Source organism: Nylanderia fulva, unplaced genomic scaffold (assembly GCF_048542155.1).
Source record: "Nylanderia fulva isolate GAGA-0341 unplaced genomic scaffold, ASM4854215v1 Scaffold25, whole genome shotgun sequence".
NCBI classification, from domain to species: domain Eukaryota; kingdom Metazoa; phylum Arthropoda; class Insecta; order Hymenoptera; family Formicidae; genus Nylanderia; species Nylanderia fulva.
Genome location: NW_028190314.1, coordinates 1,618,060 through 1,640,619, shown reverse-complemented (window position 1 = coordinate 1,640,619; position 22,560 = coordinate 1,618,060). Strand labels below are relative to the sequence as shown.

Below are 22,560 nucleotides of genomic sequence, written 5' to 3'. Positions count from 1 at the left end.
GTTTAGCAGTAATTCCGCATTCTTTCTCCACCGATTTCTCCGTTTTGTTTTCTCTGCGAGTTTTCATAATCAAACTTCGTCTCTCATGTACGCAACGTGACAATTCTTTTGTGTATTATACGCTTGCAACATTATAACTTAAACATTATAAATTTAAAAATCACTGTTCGTATAAATTAATCAGCTAATTAGATAAATAATACGTAATATGAATTGTAATATTAGGTTGAAACATAATTCTGAATAGTATTTAATTACAATATTCAATCGCACTGACAAAAAATATTGCAATTGCGATAGGATCGATATAATAAATTACAATTATATTAACATATAACTATATAAATTAAAATTGCAACACAACAGATATTTGTTGTCTATACAACTAAAATAATTATCAGCAAAAATGCACAATTTAGCCGGTTCTACATTAAAAAAAATAAAAAAAAATATGTTTGCGACTTGCGTTTTTAACGCGCAATATCTATCATAAAGGTGATTTTACGTATCCTGTAAAATTGCATAGGATTCGTAATATTTCATAAAGTGGATTTGATTGCGTTTCTTGTCGATCGATGTAAGCGCGTATACACAAACGCGTTATATACAGGTGTGCGCATAAAGGTGATGGTAAAATCATGCGCGTCAGAGGTAGTCAAGAATTCCTACATTCCTGCGCAGGTGAGTCTGGGATGCTGATGTGGCACATTGGCCCCGTTCGCTCCTCGTCGAACGTAGCGTATGCGAGGATCAGCAAAATTATATTATTTCGGCAAAGATTTCTCGCGTGCAAAGTGGAGCATGACGGTATAAAATATAATATATTCGCGTTCGATTCGTTGTAGAAAAAAAGAAATTTAAAAATATTTTGCGCTCTTTTTTATATTAATTTAATAGTTCTTGATTATTGTGCAAATATTTTTAATTTATTCGGAATAATCGATATATTTAATCATTATGTTGCACGAGTTACGAATTCGTATGGGCGGAGTATGTAAAAACTTTATGTAAATGCAATTTGAGATTACGTACGTATTTTTGCACTTTTTTTACATCACAATGTATTACGTAATAAATCGAGCATATTTTTTCTCTCTAGACCTTCAAGTTCATCATACATGCAATTATGATATCGTGCCCACATTCTTAGATTACTGTTAGCTTGCCTCGTTATCATGTAATAGCTAATTTGGCAGTTAATTTGAGGAACGAATTAGTAGTAATTACGCATCCGTTTCTATTTTAATTACGTGATTAATTCGTATTGCATTAATTGCATTAAATAGAAATTCATTATTTTAGAAGACAATAAAAGAGATGTGTAATTATTTTATATAATTTAGATATTTATTACACGTAATTTTTTTATGAAATTTACTTTATTATTAGACTGTTTAAAAAGAAATATATATATATATATATATATATATATATCTTTTTTCAATTTTTTAAATATTGATTATCATTTACTTATAAAATTTAATTCATAAGTAGATTTATTTTTGCGAATATATCTGCATGTACTCACATTTACGATGACATGGAAATATTCAAAATACGCTCACTCATCCCCACTTATTGTTAGAGCAATAAACTCTAAAGGATCGGGAAACGTAGAATCATCATTACTATCCATACTGCCAGTAGACAGTCAGCTCGCACTCGAAGCGGATACCACATCGAAATGTCGGTCGATCAGGTATTGTGTTTTATTTGCAACAAAATAGATAAATTAACAGAAATTAATCAACGAAAATTCATTCTACAAAATTAATTTCTATAGAATTAATTAATTTACACAAATATCCCTGAAAAATGTTTGAATTTAATAGAAATACAAATTATTAAATTCCTAACAATATTATTTAATTTTATTAGAAGAATTAAAGAGTGAATATAACAAAAATGGAATAATATAATATAAAAAAATGTCAGATTACTAGTGAGGTTTCAATTTTGGCGATAAAGAATTCATGAAATTGTAAAGTAAGAGAGACAGTTTCTAACTTTTTTAAATTTATTTAATTTGTCACACAATGTTTTTCATTAACACATAAAATAACTGTTTAACGTTATCGCATTGTTCTTGAACTGTTGCATGTAATTTGCAAAGTCATGCAAAGGTTTTACAGATTTTATAGAGCGTCATTTTCTCTAACGGGGTTTTCTACGGTTGATCTTAAAACCGGTAGCGAATCCTACACTGTTTTGTACATTTATACAAGTATTTCAAACAATTCTTATTTATAAATTATTTCAGAGTTAATATTCTGATAACAAATTACAAAAATACTGAGAAAAAAAGTATATTTAAATTATGTGAAATCGAAAATAAAATACTATTAAAGAAAATTATAAAATATGTAAAGAGAGAGTAAAACTTGAGATTCCTAATTTAATTTAAAATAAACAGGATTATAATATATTTGTAACAAATATTAAATATGAAAAACAATTTGTGACAAATTCTTCTTGACACTTTCATTTAGAAGAAATTAAGAATTCGGAAAATTTAATAATAAATTATAGATAAAGGTTTGAGACAGTGATGTAGAAAAAATGTAAATATTATAGCTGCAAACAACATATAATCATAATTTAAGAATAATAAATATTTATATCCTCAGTAAGTCGTATCATAATAATTTGAATATGTATCATTTTATTAAATAAGAAAAGCTGTAATAGTTTATCGCACACATCAGCTCAAATTGATTTTGAAATGCGATAACAATGTTAGCAAAAATATTAGAACAATTTATCTATGAAAAAATTGAAGATTTACAGGCAGTATAATATTATTTTAATGAAAATAATCTAAAAATAGCTGTTACTATAATTTGTTGAATTAAAACATGCATAAAAAACTATTATGCCTGTAATTCTTTTAAATCATGAAATATTGACATAAATATTATATGTATTATCATAATCAAAATGATTACGCTCAATTTTCTTTCATCAACTCAAAGTCACATTTTCTCAAATTCTATCTTGTATTATATTTTTTTCTTCAAGAATTATAAATAAATGCTCACTGTACTCTGTACTCTGATCAGTTTTGTTTGCACAACTTCTTTATCACACAACATTATCATAAAATTGTAACAAAAAACGTTTAAATGTATTCTTGAAATGATTACATTTGCATTAATCAAACGAAGATAATCTTTCAAAGAAAAAAAGGAGAAAAAACAGGTTTATATCGATCAAGCCATACGATAAACTTTGTAAGGTGGGGATTAACGTTTTTAACTTGTGCATACATTCGATCGTTGGTCATAAAGTACTTACGGTGCTTACAGGAAGAGTCGAACGGTTTATTATAAGGATGTCTCTCGACCAGGTAAAACCAATATCTTTTTTCTTTTTTTTCCCTATTTGTTCTGCAACAGACGGGTATCTCAACTTTTGTATTCTTATTCTATTCGTGATTCGCATCAATTTTTTTCGGAATACATTGTAACGGAAAGATAAATTAATTTTTAAGTAGAAATAAGCAGCAAAAATTGATGTATTGTAGCATACTAATTTTGTTGGTCTCTCGTTCGCGATCGCGCATGATATCGTATGGATTTCTCCGAAGAGAAATTTGGGGCAGTTGGTAAATTATTATTTAACCGAAATGAACTCGTCTGGTCTGAGGAAAGTTTGGAAGTTACACTGTAATGGTGCGAAATTTTAACATTGCTTTTCCTTAATGACTTTCAAAATTTTCTGCGTTACTTACTATTGTTGAGTTTGAAAAATTTGAATTAAAATCTTCAAAATTCTTAATTTATAATAGAGTGTAATATTTAAATCCACAGTTTGAAATGTGAAACAACTCTCTACGTGATTTTAAAATTCGTTAACCATTTTAGGATCACTTTTCTTTTAAACGCAAAGTCATTCATAATTCAAAGGTCACTTGTAATCTTCTCTGAGAATATTATCATATTTATAAGTAGACGCTGTCATACATAGCTAGTGAGATTATTAATGTTTGGTTTCATAAATAATATTTAAGTAATGTTATTCATGGATGAATATTAATATTTTGAAATACAAATTTATATTTTTTATCATAGCAATTTGAGGCGGCTGCTGCAGCTGTAAAGGCACTTACGAAACGGCCTACCGACGAGGAGCTTCTAGAACTTTATGGTTTGTTCAAACAAGCTACAGTTGGCGATAATAACACATGTAAGTTCTCTCATCAAAATAAATTTCGACAATTAATTTCGCGTATATATTAATTCTAATTAAAACTGTCAATTATTTAACTTATTCAATGAATTTAGTTTTATTGAATAATATCTAAAAATAAATTGTATTGTTATATATGTTATGTAGTAACATATCACAATATTTCAGCCAAACCCGGTATGCTGGATTTGAAAGGAAAAGCAAAGTGGGAAAGTTGGAACAAGAAGAAGGGCGTTTCACAAGAACAAGCGAAACAAAATTACATTGATTATGCCAATCAATTGATTGAAAAATATAAATAATTTTATCTACCCTCTCTTTAGGATAGTTGCGTTCCTGTTGCAATATAAATATAAGAAATATATTTTCATGTTTTCTGTTCTTAAGTAATCTTATTACTTACTGATAAAATTAAACGATTTTCGTTACAATTCTCTCATATTGTATAATATTCAAATCATATTTCAAATATTATACAAGACTGGCGATTAAAAAATAAAGAAACTGATAAAATACATATACTGCATCATATTTGAGGTGTGCGATTAATTATTGTGTCAATAAATTATTGTTCTATATAATATCCTCGAATTGCGTTTCTCATTTATCTGACACAAATCATATTCATCTAAGCTGTGGTGAAAGCATTTAATGACCAATAATGGAACAAAAATTTTGTTCTTCTTTGGTCAATTAAAAAGTTCTAGCACTTACAGCATCAAGACGAATACAGCCACACGATCTATTCATATAACTGCATCAAAGGCAGTTTGTTTAAATTACTGTTGTTTTATTATAAATTATAATGAATGCAACAATCTATTATATAAAATATTTCCATTTTATTTAATTTAAGTGTATAAAACATTTCTATGCTATATGATTGATTTTTATGTGTGTATGGAGTATATTTATTTTATTAAAATAGATTTCTTAAAATGTGTGTTAGACTAATCCTCTTTATATATATACATAGAATATATTTTTTTCTGATTACTATGGATTTTACTTATTTTGCTTATTGGTATTTTCTAGGATTTGATTATTTTTGCCTTTTTTTTACTTTGATTATCAACAAATATGTTTTACGTCTCTCATGAAATTTTACTAATATACCAATAGCAAAGTGATACTTTTAGGATTAATATTAAAAACAAGTGAATCATTGTTTTAAAATCGTATCACATCATAAAAGATTAATACTTCTGTAGCTATTTTATGAATGTAACATTGTTACATGTTAATTTGAAAGATCGATAAGTCGAATCAATAAATTAAGACAAAAAATGTTATTGTAATGATCTTTTATCACGTGGCAAAGTCATCTTTCCATGAAATGTTGTCAGTTTTGTCGATTGATCTCGACGACGACTTTATCCGTCGAATATTACTGTGCCGCACGCCATACGAGAAATATATAATCAAACCTGTGATAAAACATTTTATACGTTCGATATATTAAAAAAATGCATTCATTTGTTTTTTTTTAATAAACTCACCAACTGCCATCCACACAGCAAATCGCACCCATGTCATTACATCCAACATCATCATAAGATAAATATTGATAAGTATACTGATCGCAGGCAGGAATGGTACAAACGGCACCTAACAACAGCAATGAGCATAATAATGATATAATAATTATTCAATGAATGTTATATTAATTCCTTATAATAATATAATTTAAGTCTTATATTTAATTATTAATTTGTGATATTAACCTTCTATGTTCTAAATACAAGGAAAATGTTAAAACATCGATAATATTAAAAATCGTGATACAATGATTCCCCAGATAAGATAAGATTAATTGTAAGCTTCATCTCAACATGAAACTTTGATATATATTTTACTCATAAATAATATTAAATAACATTAATATAAAAGGTACACAACTTCACACATTGACGTCACGAATTAATATGATAAAGAATATTAATACGATATTAACAAAAAACTTATATAAATAGGAATGTGAAAATATATCATACCGAGAATGTAAGTTTCTTGCCAGAAACTGGTTGGAAAGAAATGAAACAGAGAGTAAGCACGAGTGCAATGGCTAAAACGACGAGTGGTACTATAAAAGTCACTTTTCCGATGCTGATCTCGGTTATATACATTGATAACAAAGTGGCTATACCAAAACAAAGAACAACTGCAAAAAATTCAATAGTTTAGTACATTAGATACTTTAAGATGTAATAAAATTAACGCGAAAAAAATAACGAATCTTACTGTAACAGAATACGAGAGAGGTAACGATTTGCGACGTAAGTTTCGTGGAGTGATTCAATTTGTTTGCATTGATTAGTTGCTTTGCGACGAATACAAAAGTCCTTGGATCACGATCGCCTTTCTTCTCGTATGCTTCGCTTTCTTCGTATCTACAAAAAAATGTATTAATTATTTTTATTAATTATTATGAATCGTGTTATAATTTCTTACCGTAAAATAAGTACACAAGATGCCACAATTGAATATGCCAGTAGCGTGCCGATACTCATCATGTTCACCAATTGCGTGAGTTCGAATATCGCCGCTAGAATGCCTGTAATATGTCATCAAGTTAGATTATAGCGTTTAATTGACCACATGGAAATAAGGTGTGGTTGAACGAACCTGTGAGAAGCCCGGCGGAAAGTGTCCCCATGAATGGAGTTTGAAATCGTGAGCTTACTTTGCCCATCCATTTGAAGATTAATCCGTCCGAAGCCATGGCGTAGATCACTCGCGGAAGCGGAAACATCGCGCCTAAGAGACTGAAATAATTGGAAAATATTATTATAAGTAGAAAGGAAATCATTTCCTCTAAAAAATATTATAATAAGAGACACGATTAATATAGAAAATTTGTAGATATATTTTCTTAAAATATTGAAGATTTGATTAAATATGTTTTACACTTATAAAATAACAAAATAATATAGTTAATTATATGTTGCATTTAATGCAAGAAAAAATGAATTCTGTAGAATGATGTATGAAGAAGCGCGATCAATACGCGAAAGATCCATTTTTCTCATACACTCTTTAATTTGACACATAATGAAAGGGAAGTAAATTACCTGGAGCACAGTCCGCAAATCGCTCCGATCGATACGAGCCACTTGGCCCAGTCCCATCCTATCGTTTGGAACAAATGCGGGAACGGTGCTTCGGGATTCTGCTCGTAGTACGGTATTACGGTGGTGAGCACCACTGAGACGCCAAAGTACGCCAGGAAGACTATCGTCAGAGACGCGACGATTGCTATCGGGATGGATCGTTGCGGATTTTTGGCCTCCTCCCCCGTCGTGGCCACGCAATCAAAGCCGATAAATCCGTAAAAACACGTTGCCGCGCCACTTATAATGCCGGATATACCGTAAGGCACGAATCCGCCGGTTCCAAACTTGCAGTCCGTCTCGGTGCACTTGGGCTCCGTTTTCCAATTGCTAACATTAGCTAGAAATTATTACAAATTTTATATCCATTTTATATTTTTCTATTTGGTATCTTTATGTTTTAATTTTCGAGTTTGTATATGTTTATAACAATTCTTTAATCGTTTTATTTTATAGTATTGTATATTAGCATTTTTATTGTAGTATTATTATTGACATTATTAATTAATAATATAACACTTTGCACACATTTGTAAGTTTAATTTATTATCAAAAAATATCGTAAACTTTGTGCGTGTGAAGTAATCTAGATAATAAATAGTCTTCTATTTCTGTGTTATATTATTAGCTCAGCATTTTTTCAAAAGCTATAGATAGAACAGTTTTAAAATAGCACTTACATTTAAAAGAACCGGCAATTATGACGAAAAGTACGACAGAGAGATTCACCAGTGTGAAGAAGTTGTTTGCTAGCGAAGATTCCTTAGCTCCAAAAGCGAGTGCAACTACGAAAGAAATTCTAAATTATTTGAACCATTTTTATTATTGTTACGCAATTACGTAACAAATTAACGAGTCAATAATAGGGCTTGTTATGAGAGATACGCGTTTTAATCAGAACTTTACAGATAAAACACGCACGTGAGATGTACATACATCACACAGTTAATTGAATCTCGGTCGGGAATTCTCTTATCACCTGAAAATAACAGGGTGATGCCAAATGCGAAGAAGTCCGGATACGATGACAGATGACTGATATCTATAGGCGCCGCCGACTCAAAGGCATTCCTCATGCTGTTGTTGAAGAGCGCATCGACGTACGTACTGAGACCGCGTACCACGCTAGCCGAGCCGATAACGTATTCGAGAATTAAGGTCCAGCCGATGAGAAATGCGATGAATTCGCCCATTGTTACATAGCTGTAAACATACGCGGATCCAGCACGTGGTACTCGTGCTCCAAATTCGGCATAACAGAGACCTGGAAGAAAAACACGCATTTAAATTTTCCGAACAGTTACTAACGGCTAATATCCCTAACAGCACAATATATTCGAAAGACATTTAAAGGATATCTAGAGGACATTCAAACATCCTCTAGATGTCCTTAGGATGACTTCTGAACGTCTTTCGGATATGTGTGGTATTAGGGATACGAGTCGTGATTTTGAGTCAAGAAAATTTTTTTTTCTATCTTTAATGATTTTATAATGTTAATTATAATTTAGGTAATCTAATTGATAAAAAAACATCGTATCTGCAAGAAAAATATACAAGACAAAATTGCAATTGATATTAACAATTATTAAGTAATTAGTTTCATTTTTTCTCAATCAGAATAATATAAGTGACTATTTCTGTTTGTTTTTTAACATACTTCTATTTTCCTCTATATAGAAAGAACGGATTTCACATAAGCTTTGTAAAACATAACTTAATAGAAAAAAATAATAAAAATCTTTTGCTAATAAATGTAATATACAGGGTTTGTCCGGAAAGTAATGCGTCGCATTTTTTTAAAAAAGAATTTATTGATCGCATAGGTAAAACAACTTAAAATTGTTCGAAGTATGACCCTTCTGCGTCAATACATTTTTGCCAACGCGATTTCCATGCGTCATAAGATTTCTGGAACTCCTTGACTGGGATGCTGTTCAGGGAGGCCGTCGAAGTAGCTTGTACGTTGTCAACCGACTCGAGCTGTTGTCCTTTGAGCTCCCTTTTCAGCCGAGGAAATAAAAAAAAGAAATTGGGATTATCTGCACAGAGTTGCTTGAGTTCTTCACAAACTTCCACTCGGTGTTGCTTTTGCGCATCGGTCAACACTCTGGGCACAAGTTTTGCGCAAATCTTCCGCATGGCCAAGTCTTCCGATACAATCTCGTGAACAATCGTTTTCGGCAAGTTCAATAATTCCGACATTAAGCGAACATTCATTCGACGGTCTGAATTCAATAATTGGCGCACACGAGTCACATTGTCGTCCGTTCGCGATGTTGACGGGCGTCCTGCGCGGGCCTCGTCGGCGACCTCCTTCCGACCTTCTCTAAACATCTTGTGCCATCTGTTTGACTGCGATTTGGAAAGGCAATCGTCCCCGAAAACTTTCTTGAGCATTTCAAAAGTTTCCAGCGGCGTCTTGTCCAGCTTCACGCAAAACTTTATCGCATAGCGTTGCTCTATCGTTCTCTCCATCACAAGTTCGACGCGACCACTAAGCAGAGGTTCACAGAATAAGCCGTCCTAACCCTCCAAGCGCATGGAAACAATTGAGCGACCTACCGTTGGAAAGCTAAGGGTACCCCCCTTCCTCCCCAACCGGTCCCATCGCTCTGCGATGTATAGTCGCGTCACAAAAAAATGCGACGCATTACTTTCCGGACAAACCCTGTAATTCGAATTGTGTTTAATTTAATATAAAACAATAAATTGTTTAAACTGTACTCACAATTCCTGATTTTACTACATGACATACTTAATAAAAATTGCACAAACTTTTTTTTTTTAATAAAGTTATTTCAAATTATAAAACGTAACTTTTACAACAATGATATGCATATACGACATTGTTATTTGTCGAGTACGTTAAATGATTAGATGAGAAGCTTATCTCAAGAGTATCGACTATTTCGTCAAACGAATTATCTCTTTTTCCAAGAACCTTTTTCAAGAAACTAAACATTAATAAATTTATGTGTATGCGAAGCATAACGCTACGCAGTTTTTCGTGGTATCATTTTCTGCTAAGCTTGCATCATCCATAGCGCCAGGACGGAGGTTTGCTTACAATTAGATAGCAACGAACGTGGAAATAATACCGGAAGATATGGACATGCTCATTATTTATTCAAGATTTAATCCCGTACATTTCCTCAGCGAGATATATTTTTCTTCAGCAAACTTTCTAAGAAAGGAATAAGGAAATATTCGAAATTATGTTGCAATAATTGGATGATTTGATTGATTTGTAACAGAAGGTGAAAAGTTGATAAAGTTCGTCGAATGGTTCCCTTATCACCGTATCACCGGATGTATCATAGGCATACATACCTGCAAACATCGATGCTATTGCAGCAATAGCGAATGAAACGACCACGGCAGGACCGGCTGTGGATCTCGCGACAGTTCCTGCCAGGACGTAAACACCTACTCCCAGAGTAGAGCCAATTCCTAAAGCTGTGAGATCGAGAGTTGATAAAACTCTCGCCAGTTTAGAATCTTGAGTGATGTCCACTACCTTTTTGCGACTGAACACCCTGTACACGTTGCGGAGTTTCCACTTCATGTTATACAACTGAAAAGGAATGCACATACAATTAGTCACTTAAATAGACACCGACTTATAAACTGATGGGTGGTGAGATTTTTTGGAATTTTATAATCTTCTTGAAATTCAAAGAAATAATAAAATTTATTATCCAACAGGAAGATGCATTGATAAGAGCTAATGATGAGCAAAGCGCAGATTCTTTTTCTTCTAATTAGAATTTATTGATCAATTCTGTAAATGTACATTTCGGAACCTGGACCAACATCAGCATAAGTAAATTAAGTTAAAGAATAAGTATACGACCTTCGATAATTCCAGCTCGTCAACTGAACGCCACAAAGGTTGAAAGAGAACTACTTCAATTGTAAATGAGTGTTCACAAGGTTGTATAACGATTTCGAGTACAATGATTACTAATCGCGGCCAGGTAATTCTTTTCTTAACAATTGTAATCATAAGAAGACTTATTGTGATCAAATCATAGTAAAGATCATTAAGTTATTGGAGATATCGTACACAGCTAAATTCACGTACTGATAAGTAGCTAATTTTCAGGGATCGGAATATACATTTATAGAATTAATCGATAAATTCTCATTAGAAGAAAAATAATCTGTGCTTTGCTAATCATGCCTGGTCCTCGATAGTCCATTTTCCCGTCAATTAAATATTCAATACCAGAGTCTTAAATTTCGTTTATTAAAATTGACATTATTCACTATCATATAAATAAGTGTATTGTACATATAAATCTGCAATTATTTAATAAAACACAAATTAATTCCATGAAAATTCAAGATGTTATCATTATTAAAAATAGTAGAAAAATTCTCCTTATTCTTATAATTTATTTATAATATTCCAGGCACGTTCTTTTGCTTCGAGGAATCGATATTTCTGTGCAAGAAATTGGTAACAGCGATAATCGGCGATAATTTGCGAAAAAAACAAATTATGCTGATTATGTAACTGGTGGCTTACCATGAGGAGTTTTGTTAAAGCACAATCCATTTTTTTCTGCAAGGAAAATGCGAGAACGTTAAGAAAATAAGTTCCACGAAGTGTCCGTCGAACAGTTCGCGCGCGACTAAGGAGACTTATAAATTAAAGTGCCTTTATATATCACGTGACGACATGTCTCACGTCGGGACACTTCCTCGGGCGCGCTTAATTGGTCGAATTGTTTCGCTGCTAGTACAGAACGGGAGCACATCGCTACAAGTAAAGCAACTGCCTATATTCATTGCGAATATAATACGAATTACGGACATCTCTTTCTCCACTTCACTTAAACAGTTCCACGAATCGAATTCAACATTCCTTAATCTTGATTGGATTCATTCGAGTGTTTCATTTTTAACGTTACATCAATATTAGATTTCGTTAGGTCAGTATTAGATTTTTCAGTACTCTGTATCGATCTGTTAAAAATCTGTAGCTGAATATTGATTAAAAAAAGAAGCCACAAATTATTTTATTTAATTCCTACGTGCTAAAATTGAAGAGAATCTGATATCGATAATAAATTCTCATCAAGAAATGCCTTTTTCACCTTTTTTTTCGTTTGATGAAAAAGATATCTACTATCTTAAAAGAAGAGTTTGTAATAAATCGCGAGTGTGATAAAAATGTCAGATTATTGTGAATGAACATTGAAGGAAGAAGATAAGAAATATATCTGTTGTGCAATAAATGTGCGTTATTAAGTGTCAATAGATTTTATGCTGAACTTGTTAATATATTATTCATTTTTTATGCATTGTTTAAATGCAACGCGCATATACATATTTGTATTTGTACACGCATATAATAACTTTAAGTAACCCCTTAATTTTAAAGTTTCTATATATATAAAAAGTTATATATTTTATAATAAAAAATATATAACTTCCTATCAAAAGTTGTATTTCTTAAGCTGATATAATTCAGTAAACAGAAGACAGGAATCTATTTTTTATTTTATACGTCGTATATTCTAATGTATATGCGCCATATTTTTTTATACATATCCTATTTTCTACTTCAAATATGTGTTTTTGATATCACATAAAAGTTATAATAATAAATCCCATTCTGAATTATAGAGCGTTTAAAGTGAGCTTAACATGTGATAACGTTTGTAGCAATGCGCACTTACTTAATCGGAACGTGACTTTTCTCAGCTGTATGCGCGAAACCACTTCACTGCAATTACTGCAGTCACACCTGAACATCACTCTCAATTATACTCTACAAGATGACGCGACGTGATCTTGAAATTGTTTTCACGAATGTAATAACTACTTTCTTTATTTTGCTTATCTTTGCGCAGATACCGATTATCCCCTATGATAATACCATCAATCATAAAGCAGATGTCGATATAAGTTTCTCGAGTTCAGCGTCCTCGTCGTGATGTCTTTTCGCTTATATGAGCTTCTCTAGATTACAAAAAACAAATGGTTACGCGAATTGATAATAAACAGTACAATTTCAATACATTCAGTTATTATTTCATATATAAATTTGTATTTCTATAAAATTAAACATTTAATTGTTAGCTATAAATACAATTTTTGGAAAATGGACGGATTATGTTTTATGTATATAACAAATAATATTTGTTAATATACAAATTTTTTACACATTATGTGTGTATATATATATATATATATGCATATTAATTATTATAACAAATGGAATACTGTTCAAAGTGGACGGAATATATCTCTTATAATACAGTTAGAGATCACATAGAGATTCAAATTTGATAAACATTTGTGAAATGACTATAACCACTATAAAAGCATTTGCATTCGCGTAAATAATTTACGCAAATGAATGTGAACACTTATTAGAAGACTATTAGCGAACACAATATTCTGAGACAAAAAACTGTACAAAATATATAAGACATATAAAAGATTAGATTTATAAAATATAATGCATTGAGACAAATAGAAAAATGTTAAACTATCTTGTGTATATATATATAATATTCGTTAATTATCGTCGTAAAAAAAAGAATTTATATATTCAGTCTGCAGTGCTGAGATTATTATGTCAGCTGACTAAAACGTCAACCCTAATAATTTCTGCAGAATCATTGTCATTTAAACCTTGATGTGCCCAACAATGAGAGTAGAATTGTTATGGCAAATATTCCATAATGTAATTTTGTTTCATTTCCAGCAGACTGAAATAAGTATGAAATATTTATACTTGTATTTATACTTATATTGTTTTAAATCGTTAAATTCACAGGAAAAAAATACTTACAATAACGTAATAGTTACATCTGTCACCTTGACAGCAAGAAGAACACTTCCAGTCCTGATACCAGATATAGATACAATCAGGCATATTAGTTCGCTGCAATCTCTCACATTCCTTTTTAGTAGCGCATTTTTTAGAAACATAAAACTGCTTTTTTGCACCCTGAGACCAATATGGCGTACCTATAACAAACGTTAAACTTATGAAGCAACTATTAAATGTATAAATTCAATATCGTGCACTTTCAACTTATTACATTCAAAGATGATTCGTTAACTTGACTATTCTCTTAATTGAAATTTATAAATAAAAATAAGACTCATATTGTTATGCGATATCAAGATATCATACCAACAAAATTATAATTTAATATAATTAAATATTTTTTCATCGACTTCAATAAAGAATGATTAAGCAATATAATTGTTGATAATAATTGGTTTAAATTAAAAGACAGATGAAAAAACATGAGTGTACGCGACACTATACATAACCTCAAAGAAGCATAGTGTAAAGTGTTGACAATGTTACTTACTGCCCCATTTAATCTCTGTAAGACAGGAATCTTGTCCCTGTTCGCAGGTTTTAATAGTATTGAGACACTTATCCCGATTGCCCTCCTGATCCGTGCAAACGTAACACTCCAGGGCGTGGCCTGCGATAAAAATATAGAAAATAACAAAGTATGAAGAAGCAGACTGCAGAATGTTCGAGATTAAATCACTTACCGAATGACACGCATGAGATAACGAGTAGGGCGAAATGCCACTTCGTAAAATTCGACATTTCGATAAAATAGTACAATTTATCGCGAGACAACAAGCGAGTTATAAACTATACGATCAGTCAGCTTCGAACGCGCTGACAGATCTCCCACGAGTCAGTGACGTATCATCGCAGAGGCGCATAAAGATCCCTGGAAGCTTGTCAGGAAATTTAAATTCTTGCTAGAAAATTTTTAAAAATATTTATCCTTACTTTGTCAATTTTATTTGTTATAAAAAATAATTTTTTTTAAATTATCAAATCATCAGATAATCAGTTGAAAAAATATAATCGGATGTATAATATTTAATTATATACTTACTTTGAAATTTTTTCTTACTTCTGAGTTTTCAAATAATGTAAGTGTTGGATAAAAAACTGAAAGATTAATTGATAATATTGAAGAAAGAGCTCTAATTCTCTCCCATTTTATCGAATTAAAACTGTAGTTCATAAATAGGAAAAATGGCTAGATTTGTGTTTTACACACAAAAATACACAATATTGTAAACTTATTATAAACTGAGTTTTATTTTGACACGATATCCGGTCAAAATATTAGACATATTTTTTCTCGTTTTATCAAGAAATAATAAAATAAATAATTCGACTCACATTTCGACGATTATTCTCCGGTCTCCGCGTATCCTGGATTCCTCGCCGGCATCATTTTTCCTGCAGGAAACCAACCTCTGCATCGGGAGCTGTCTATGTAGAAGTTTCGAAACACTTGCACTCGCGTTACATTTTTTCGTTCGCGACACCCGAGTATTTTAACTACGTCGAAAACGCCTACTTCGATAATATATATATATATATATATATATATATATATATTTTTTTTTTCTCGTCCTTTCTAAATATCTTCAGCTGGGGGTCAATTGTGTAATTTTTTTCTTAAAGTGAAAACGTGAAAAGTGAAAAATGTTCGCCAATCACGTATTGATTTTAAAAGAAAATCGATGTGCGATTGAAAGAAATTTACTTTTCACGTTTTCACTTTAGAAAAAGTTACAGAATTGATACCCAGATTTATACAATAATTAAGGGTCGGCAGGCGACATGGTGGAGACGCCTATCGGCCGGCCGGGAATTACGGATTCTTATTTTCCAGATATTAGCGAAAATATTGAATGAATCTTATTAAATTTAGGATATTCTTAATCAGTAAGCTCATTTGTAGTCCTCTAAAGAGCTATTTTATGAAAAAAAGATAAAAATAAAAATTTTTAATAAACTTGGGGGAATGCACAGCTAGGAACGGGTAAGGTTGGGTTAGCCGCGAGTCCGTATTTTATTTATTATAAATTTTTAAGAGCGAAAATGTAAAATCCGGCCTTTTAGAGGACTGCTTTATTATATAAAGAATATATTAAAAAAAAATTCACAAAGTTATGTCACTTATTTTATGAAATATCTGGACGATAAGATTCTCACTAGATTCATAAGGAGCAGGGGAAATTTCTGTGGTAACATGCTGACTGCTTGACAAGGAGAGAGCATCATTCCATCTTTGTCTCTCTTACATCGCATATGTAGTAGCGTCCATGTAGGTACAAACACTAATACGTGAGCACACGGATGCAAATATTGAGAGATAATGTCAGCAAAAAGGCTATCATATTATTTTTATTTTTTTGTATATGTATGCATATGTAAATAAAGAACAAAAATAAAAACTATTTTAAGATGACATTTTATAATTAATTTTCTATATGTATTTGCATTTTATTAATATGTATTACATTTTTGATATGTTTTTAATTTATAATTTATATAAACATAAGTATGAAATAAAAATTGAAATAGTTCTGAAAATAAGTATATTAATGATAAAATTATTCAAAACAATAAAAAAATTAAATTTAATATTTTTTAGTGTTTGTACCTACATGGACGCTACTACATATGCGATGTAAGAGAGACAAAGATGGAATGATGCACTCTCCTTGTCAAGCAGTATTAAAAGCCATATTAAAAGCTCTAGCTTCATTCAATTAATAATCCAATATAATAATCAACAATTATTTTTATATAATATATAGTATTTTTAAATATTTTTAAATATTTAAAAATATTTTTTTTAAGATTAATTGAGGAAAAGAATATTTTAAATATAAAAAAATATTTTAAATATTTTTTTTCAATTAATTTTTAAAACAGATTTTTAAAAATATTTTTATATATTCAAATATTTATTATATTATATAAAAATTATTGTGAATTATACTCATTGGAGTAATAATTATTGATTGAAGCTTGTTATGGCACAAACTGAACATCTTGTACATTGTCTGTATAATATTTTACTTATTTATAAAATGTTTTTTATAAATAAATGAAATATTATATATATATAAAATATAAGATTATAATATATAAGATTATTGATGTTACATTGTATAACTCTCATTTCTTTCTCTCTGCTACATAAGTACTTATGACGTGAAAGAACTTACGAGTAACGTATGATGGCTCAATGCAAGAATATTTAATCACGTAAAAAACTTGAGTTCAAATATATCAATATCAATTTTTTTATAATATATTGGAATATAGAAAATCATAGAAATATATTTTTTATATAGGCGATAAACTTAAAAATTTGATATTGAAAATATTTTAATCATTTTACAACTACACATACTATAAATATATAAATGCAAAATAATTCCGTAAATAAATTTCAAGTAATAAATCAATTGCACACATGCACACAGCTGGTATGTAGATTTTTATTAAATTTATTTTCTGAATTATTTTACACTTATATATAGTGTATGTAGTAAAAATATTTTCAATATATTAAAAAATTTTTAAATCGCCGAAATATATTTTTTTATCATTTTTCTATATTCTAATATATATATATATATATATATTATAAAAAAATTGATATTGATATATTTGAACTCTAATTTATATACTGGATGATATACTGAACATCCTTGCATTGATTATACATTACTCAACGTTCTTTCACGTTATAAGTATTTGGAGCAAATTATACAATAGCATCAATAATCAAAAAGAAATCAAGAATATAATCAACATATCCCTTATATAATATATATATATATATATATATATATATATATATGTTATATATATATACGTTATGCACATATGTGCATAACCATATATACTTCCAAAAAGTGGGTGCTTATTAGTTTTGCTACGTTACTGCTTTCTGCTACGGAAGGCCAGAAAGCATTTTCAGGCGGCATCTCGCGTATACCGGCACGGTAGATGAACAAGGAGAACACGTGATTATCGGTCCTTGTCTCTCTTACGTGTGTCCGCGTGAGCGATGCAGTTGGTGTATGTACGTGTACAGACATACACCACTACATAAAACCCGAGAATTGGTTTCTCGGCGTTGGCAACACTGAAACCGGAGTTTCGTGTTGTCACCGCACGAGGTCTCCAATATCAATTCGGAGTTTGCCTGGGTGTACTGCCGACCCTTAACGACGCAAAGATATCAATTAATATACTCACGCGCGTATTTTATGGACCGGTAACGAACGCATGAACGTTGAGCAGAAACAATAAATGCACCAGAGGGCAGCAGCAATCTGGATTGTGTTTGGAAATGCATTCACCTAGAGTGAAAATCTCGATCGATCAATCAGGATTCAGAACAAAGATATCCTCGGCCTCTGATTGGTCGATCGAGCTCTTCGCTCTAGGTGAATGTATTTCCGAACACAATCCAGATTGCTGCTGCCCTCTGGTGCATTTATAGTTTCTGCTCAACGTTCACACGTTCGTCGCCGGTCCATAAAATACGTGTGTGAGTATATTAATTAGTATCTTCCCTCGTTAATTACTGCATAAATCTGTTCGCGTCGCGCGTCCCGCCATTGCAATCGCGATCGCACGGGCGAGATCGACCTCGTCGGCCGAGAATCTCGCGTAATCGCGCGTCTCGCGTTCGGGCCTCCGAAAGACCGCGTGACGTCACGCTTCGCCGCTCGAGCCGCCTGAAGTTCGCGCACGCGAGTGGACAGAGTCGGATCGCGGGTACAACCGGGCGCTTTCGGCGCGAAAATTTTCCGGGTTTTTCGACGTTGTCGATCGTACTTCCAGCGGGCGTTTGCGCGTTTCCGCTCGTACTTTCGCGACATCGTGTCGGAGCATCGTCCCGCGACGAATGAAACTCGCAATCTTCGTAAAAATCGCGAGGGTCAGCCACGACGGATCGCGCCGCCATGATGCTATTGTCTTTGTCCAATATATCGTTCGCCGGTCTCTTTCTCGCGCGACGTCGAGTCGGAAATATTTAGCGACGAGCGAGAAGTACACGTGTCAATCGTATAATATCGAACTACGCGACGATCGCGAGGGTTTACGATGGCCTGGAAATGCTTCTCGTTTCGCGAAGCGCCGGGATTCTCGGGACTCGTCCGAGGAGCTGATTCTTGGAATCGCGTCGGCGCAGGTGGCCGGGCGATTCTGGGTATTCGCGGTGGCCATCGCGATCTTTATCTCTCCGAGTCGCGGCGATTTTTCGGCGCTCGATCGTTCGGAGATATCGCGCGTCCGTACCTCGGAAATCGCTATCGACATCGCGTATTTCTTCGAAATTCGGCCAGGTTTTTTCTCCGAGTAAGCGATATTTTCGCGACGTCGTTGAAAATATCGCGCTCGACGATAAATAATCGGCGAGGCTTCTGTGCGCGATTTGTGTCGTCGAATAGTCAGTGGAATATATATAAGATATAGTGAAGTGTCGTGACCGATTCGGGAATATCGGCTTGGAAAAAAAAGCGGCGACGCGAAAAAAGGAGCATCGGTTTTATTCGCGCGCGAATAAGCTCCCGCGTTTTTCGCGTTTCATCGAAACGCGTCGAAAATGTGATAATTAAAATAATCCGGACGTCGCCGCACGTCGAACGAAAAAAAGTAACGTGAGTGCAAGTGCTTCGAAGATCTTCTACGAGGAGAAGGTGACATCGGGTAGCAGCGGAACAACTATTTGGTAATTTATTTATTATTTATTATTACTGTTTTTACTATTAATTTAATGTAAATTATAATTTTCTTTTTCAAAATGTTAATTATTTTAAATTTCTATGCCATTATAATTATGTATTATATACTATATTTATTATAGTTATATATATATTTTCTTGTATTTGTTTACAGATTACAACTTATTGTCAGTTTACGGTGCTGCGCATCGGTGAGTCTCGATTTTTGTTTAATTTAGGATAATAATTTTGCGAAAATCCTCTCCGATTTTGCCGAACTTTACAATATTGTGTAAAACACGAATCTGTAAATTTCAAACCCATTATAACTTTTCCCACTTAAGAACGACAATTTTAATTTACAGATTTGTGTTTTACGCGCAAGAATACACAATATTGTAAACTTTACAGTTTCACAGAAAAGACGAAGTTCTTCCTCGAAGTATTATAAAACGTTATGGTTTTTAAATGCTCGATCTTTTAAGATTATTTTATACAATATACTATACAGTAGTATTCTTATATACTTGCAACTTCATATTATAATATTTTGTATTTTGTTCATATTTAATAAATAATTATAATCTAGTTGAATTTGAAACTATATTAATTGAGAATAACTTTAAATAATTATTCGTTTTACTAAAGTAACAGAATTACTTTTACTATAATATCGTTAGATTATTATCTTTTCGAAAAGCTTTTCTCAACTCAATTTACTCAAACAACATTAAGATTAAAGTTTCTGAAAGATTGCCATTTAAATGTTATAACTGAGTAAATCTACTTTTTATTTTTTTTCATATTTCATAAAAATATGTATCTGAAATATTCATTATGATTACTTTTTGTTTGCAAATATTTTTAATATTTCGTCTTTTATCTTCATTAGATAAATGCATCTATTTCATCGAAATTCTGACCAATTAATTGAATTAATTGAAATTGAGTTTCTTTATCTGTTTATATCATAGAAAATATGCTTATATATCATATCACTAACTTGAAAAATATAAGTAAACTCTTATATTTTTATAAATAATTATAATACACGCATAATAACGTGTGTGTTTGTGTCCATAAATTTCTTTTTAAAATATAAAATATATTTTCCCGAATTTGATGCTTCGAGGAAAATTACATATGTAATTGGTACATATGCAAATTGATCCTCTCCTTGAAAATTTATCGGTCCCTTGCCTTGATAGAAAACTCGATTAGTGCATAAATGTAAATCTATAATCCGATAATCTGTATTATTATCGTATATGAATAACGGAGAATCGGCGAGAAATGCATATTACGTTGCATGCAAATATCTTTCGCGCGAGTTATATAATATAATTGGCAATGCTCGATCGATCGAATCATCCGCTATAATCTGGCGGGAATTCGACGGAAAATGACTGAATCATTTCGTGTCACTATAAATCCATCCCTGGAATCCCTTCATCCTCCCATCAGGATATCGCATAATGTCGTGGCTCTCGTATGACATAACCGCGCCATTTTCTTGCTCATATAAATTCCAGAAAGAAGAATGCGCAAACATTTCTAAATCGCTAAATCGTGTGTGTAAGATGGAAAATGTTCATTACATTAATGGAATATTTAAATGTCCCGTTTGGACAATAAGCAAAATTAATTGCTCTCGCTCGATAATCTGCTTCGATTCGAATTTCGAATATATATATATATATATATATATATATATATATATACACATTTAATTACATACGCAATTTAATTGTACCAGACATTTTAATTTGATTATTCAATTTGATAATTAATTGTCACGTAGAAAGAGAGAAGGAAAGAGAGAAAAAGAAAGAGAAAGAAATACGTGTTTGCGAGGCAATTTCCTCGACGGTGCGGTGACTCGTTTGATTTGCGAAGCGCGTCCTTATTGGGGTGAAGCTTTACTTACGCGATGTCCTGCGGGATGTCCTGCGGGATGTGGACATTCCGGGACACGGGATATCCAGGACGTTCACGTTTTCCACACGAGTGTGTGTGTTGTACGAGCGCTGTCTCTCTCTCTCCCTCACTCTGTGTATGGTCACGTTATTAAAAATAGCCCAGGGGTATTATTGACCCGCACGTCACAACTTGGGTTACAGTTTTTCCGGTTGACCGGCTTAGGATCAAGCTATAGCTCGTCTCTTTAACGCGAAGCGCATTACAAGAGCTGCGAAAAGATGGCGACTACCATCAGCTATATACTTTTGTCTTCTATTTTACATGAGAAAACAAATCTTGTATTAACCAAAATTCTGTTCGAAAATGGACGAAACATCATTACTGATTGAATTTATCAGAATTCTTTTTAATGCAACAATTAATTTGCAATTAATTTACTATGTACATATTAATATTTTCTATTGTGGTAAATATTAATCAGAGAAATTCTTATAAAATACCTCCAGTACCATGATTTTTTAGGGTAAATTCTAAGAGAAAAAATATCTCGTTTGCACAATTAATTTGTTGTTGCATTAAAAGGAATTTTGGGGCAAATTCAACAAGTAATTCTGTTTCGGCCATTTTCGAATAGAATTTTTGTTAATGCAACACAATTTTTTTTCCAATGTAGGACACTTTCCTTTCTTAAACGACTTTTAGTCCATATATATGTGTTTTCCGCAAGAGAGAAACCGCGATCGATGGGGTGAATCGCGATGGTCAGTTCCTCGAGCAAGATAATCGTCGGTCC

The 22,560-nt window shown here is 32.1% G+C and overlaps 3 protein-coding genes across 9 annotated transcripts; 1 reads left to right on the top strand and 2 right to left on the bottom strand.

Moving 5' to 3' along the window:
- Positions 1–1,614: 1,614 nt before the first annotated feature.
- On the top strand, positions 1,615–4,769 carry LOC114941081 (acyl-CoA-binding protein homolog). 2 transcript variants are annotated; one of them, XM_029315937.2, is made up of 3 exons: positions 1,615–1,699; positions 4,071–4,185; positions 4,357–4,769. In XM_029315937.2, exons 1-3 carry the CDS (start codon positions 1,685–1,687, stop codon positions 4,488–4,490), a joined length of 264 nt encoding a protein of 87 aa, XP_029171770.1. In that variant the 5' UTR covers positions 1,615–1,684; the 3' UTR covers positions 4,491–4,769. The 2 variants fall into 2 exon arrangements, with proteins under 2 accessions (XP_029171770.1, XP_029171771.1); XM_029315938.2 differs by lacking the exon at positions 1,615–1,699 and adding an exon at positions 3,233–3,346.
- A 241-nt stretch (positions 4,770–5,010) lies between these two features.
- Positions 5,011–15,551, bottom strand: LOC114941080 (cationic amino acid transporter 2). Of its 6 annotated transcripts, XM_029315933.2 has the most exons (12): positions 12,989–13,267; positions 11,833–11,868; positions 10,632–10,875; positions 8,278–8,562; positions 7,979–8,083; positions 7,260–7,638; positions 6,814–6,953; positions 6,640–6,742; positions 6,430–6,578; positions 6,183–6,349; positions 5,688–5,796; positions 5,011–5,615 (listed from the first exon to the last, which is right to left on the bottom strand). In XM_029315933.2, exons 2-12 carry the CDS (start codon positions 11,860–11,862, stop codon positions 5,497–5,499), a joined length of 1,830 nt encoding a protein of 609 aa, XP_029171766.1. In that variant the 5' UTR covers positions 11,863–11,868; positions 12,989–13,267; the 3' UTR covers positions 5,011–5,496. The 6 variants fall into 6 exon arrangements, with proteins under 6 accessions (XP_029171766.1, XP_029171768.1, XP_029171767.1 ...); XM_029315935.2 differs by lacking the exons at positions 11,833–11,868; positions 12,989–13,267 and adding an exon at positions 15,487–15,551; XM_029315934.2 differs by lacking the exon at positions 11,833–11,868.
- Positions 13,809–15,551, bottom strand: LOC146722967 (UPAR/Ly6 domain-containing protein cold-like). Its single transcript, XM_085483503.1, has 6 exons — positions 15,487–15,551; positions 15,194–15,249; positions 14,835–15,053; positions 14,642–14,761; positions 14,110–14,288; positions 13,809–14,026 (listed from the first exon to the last, which is right to left on the bottom strand). The coding sequence occupies exons 3-6, from the start codon at positions 14,890–14,892 to the stop codon at positions 13,940–13,942; spliced, it is 444 nt and encodes a 147-aa protein (XP_085339629.1). The 5' UTR covers positions 14,893–15,053; positions 15,194–15,249; positions 15,487–15,551; the 3' UTR covers positions 13,809–13,939.
- Positions 15,552–22,560: the final 7,009 nt, after the last annotated feature.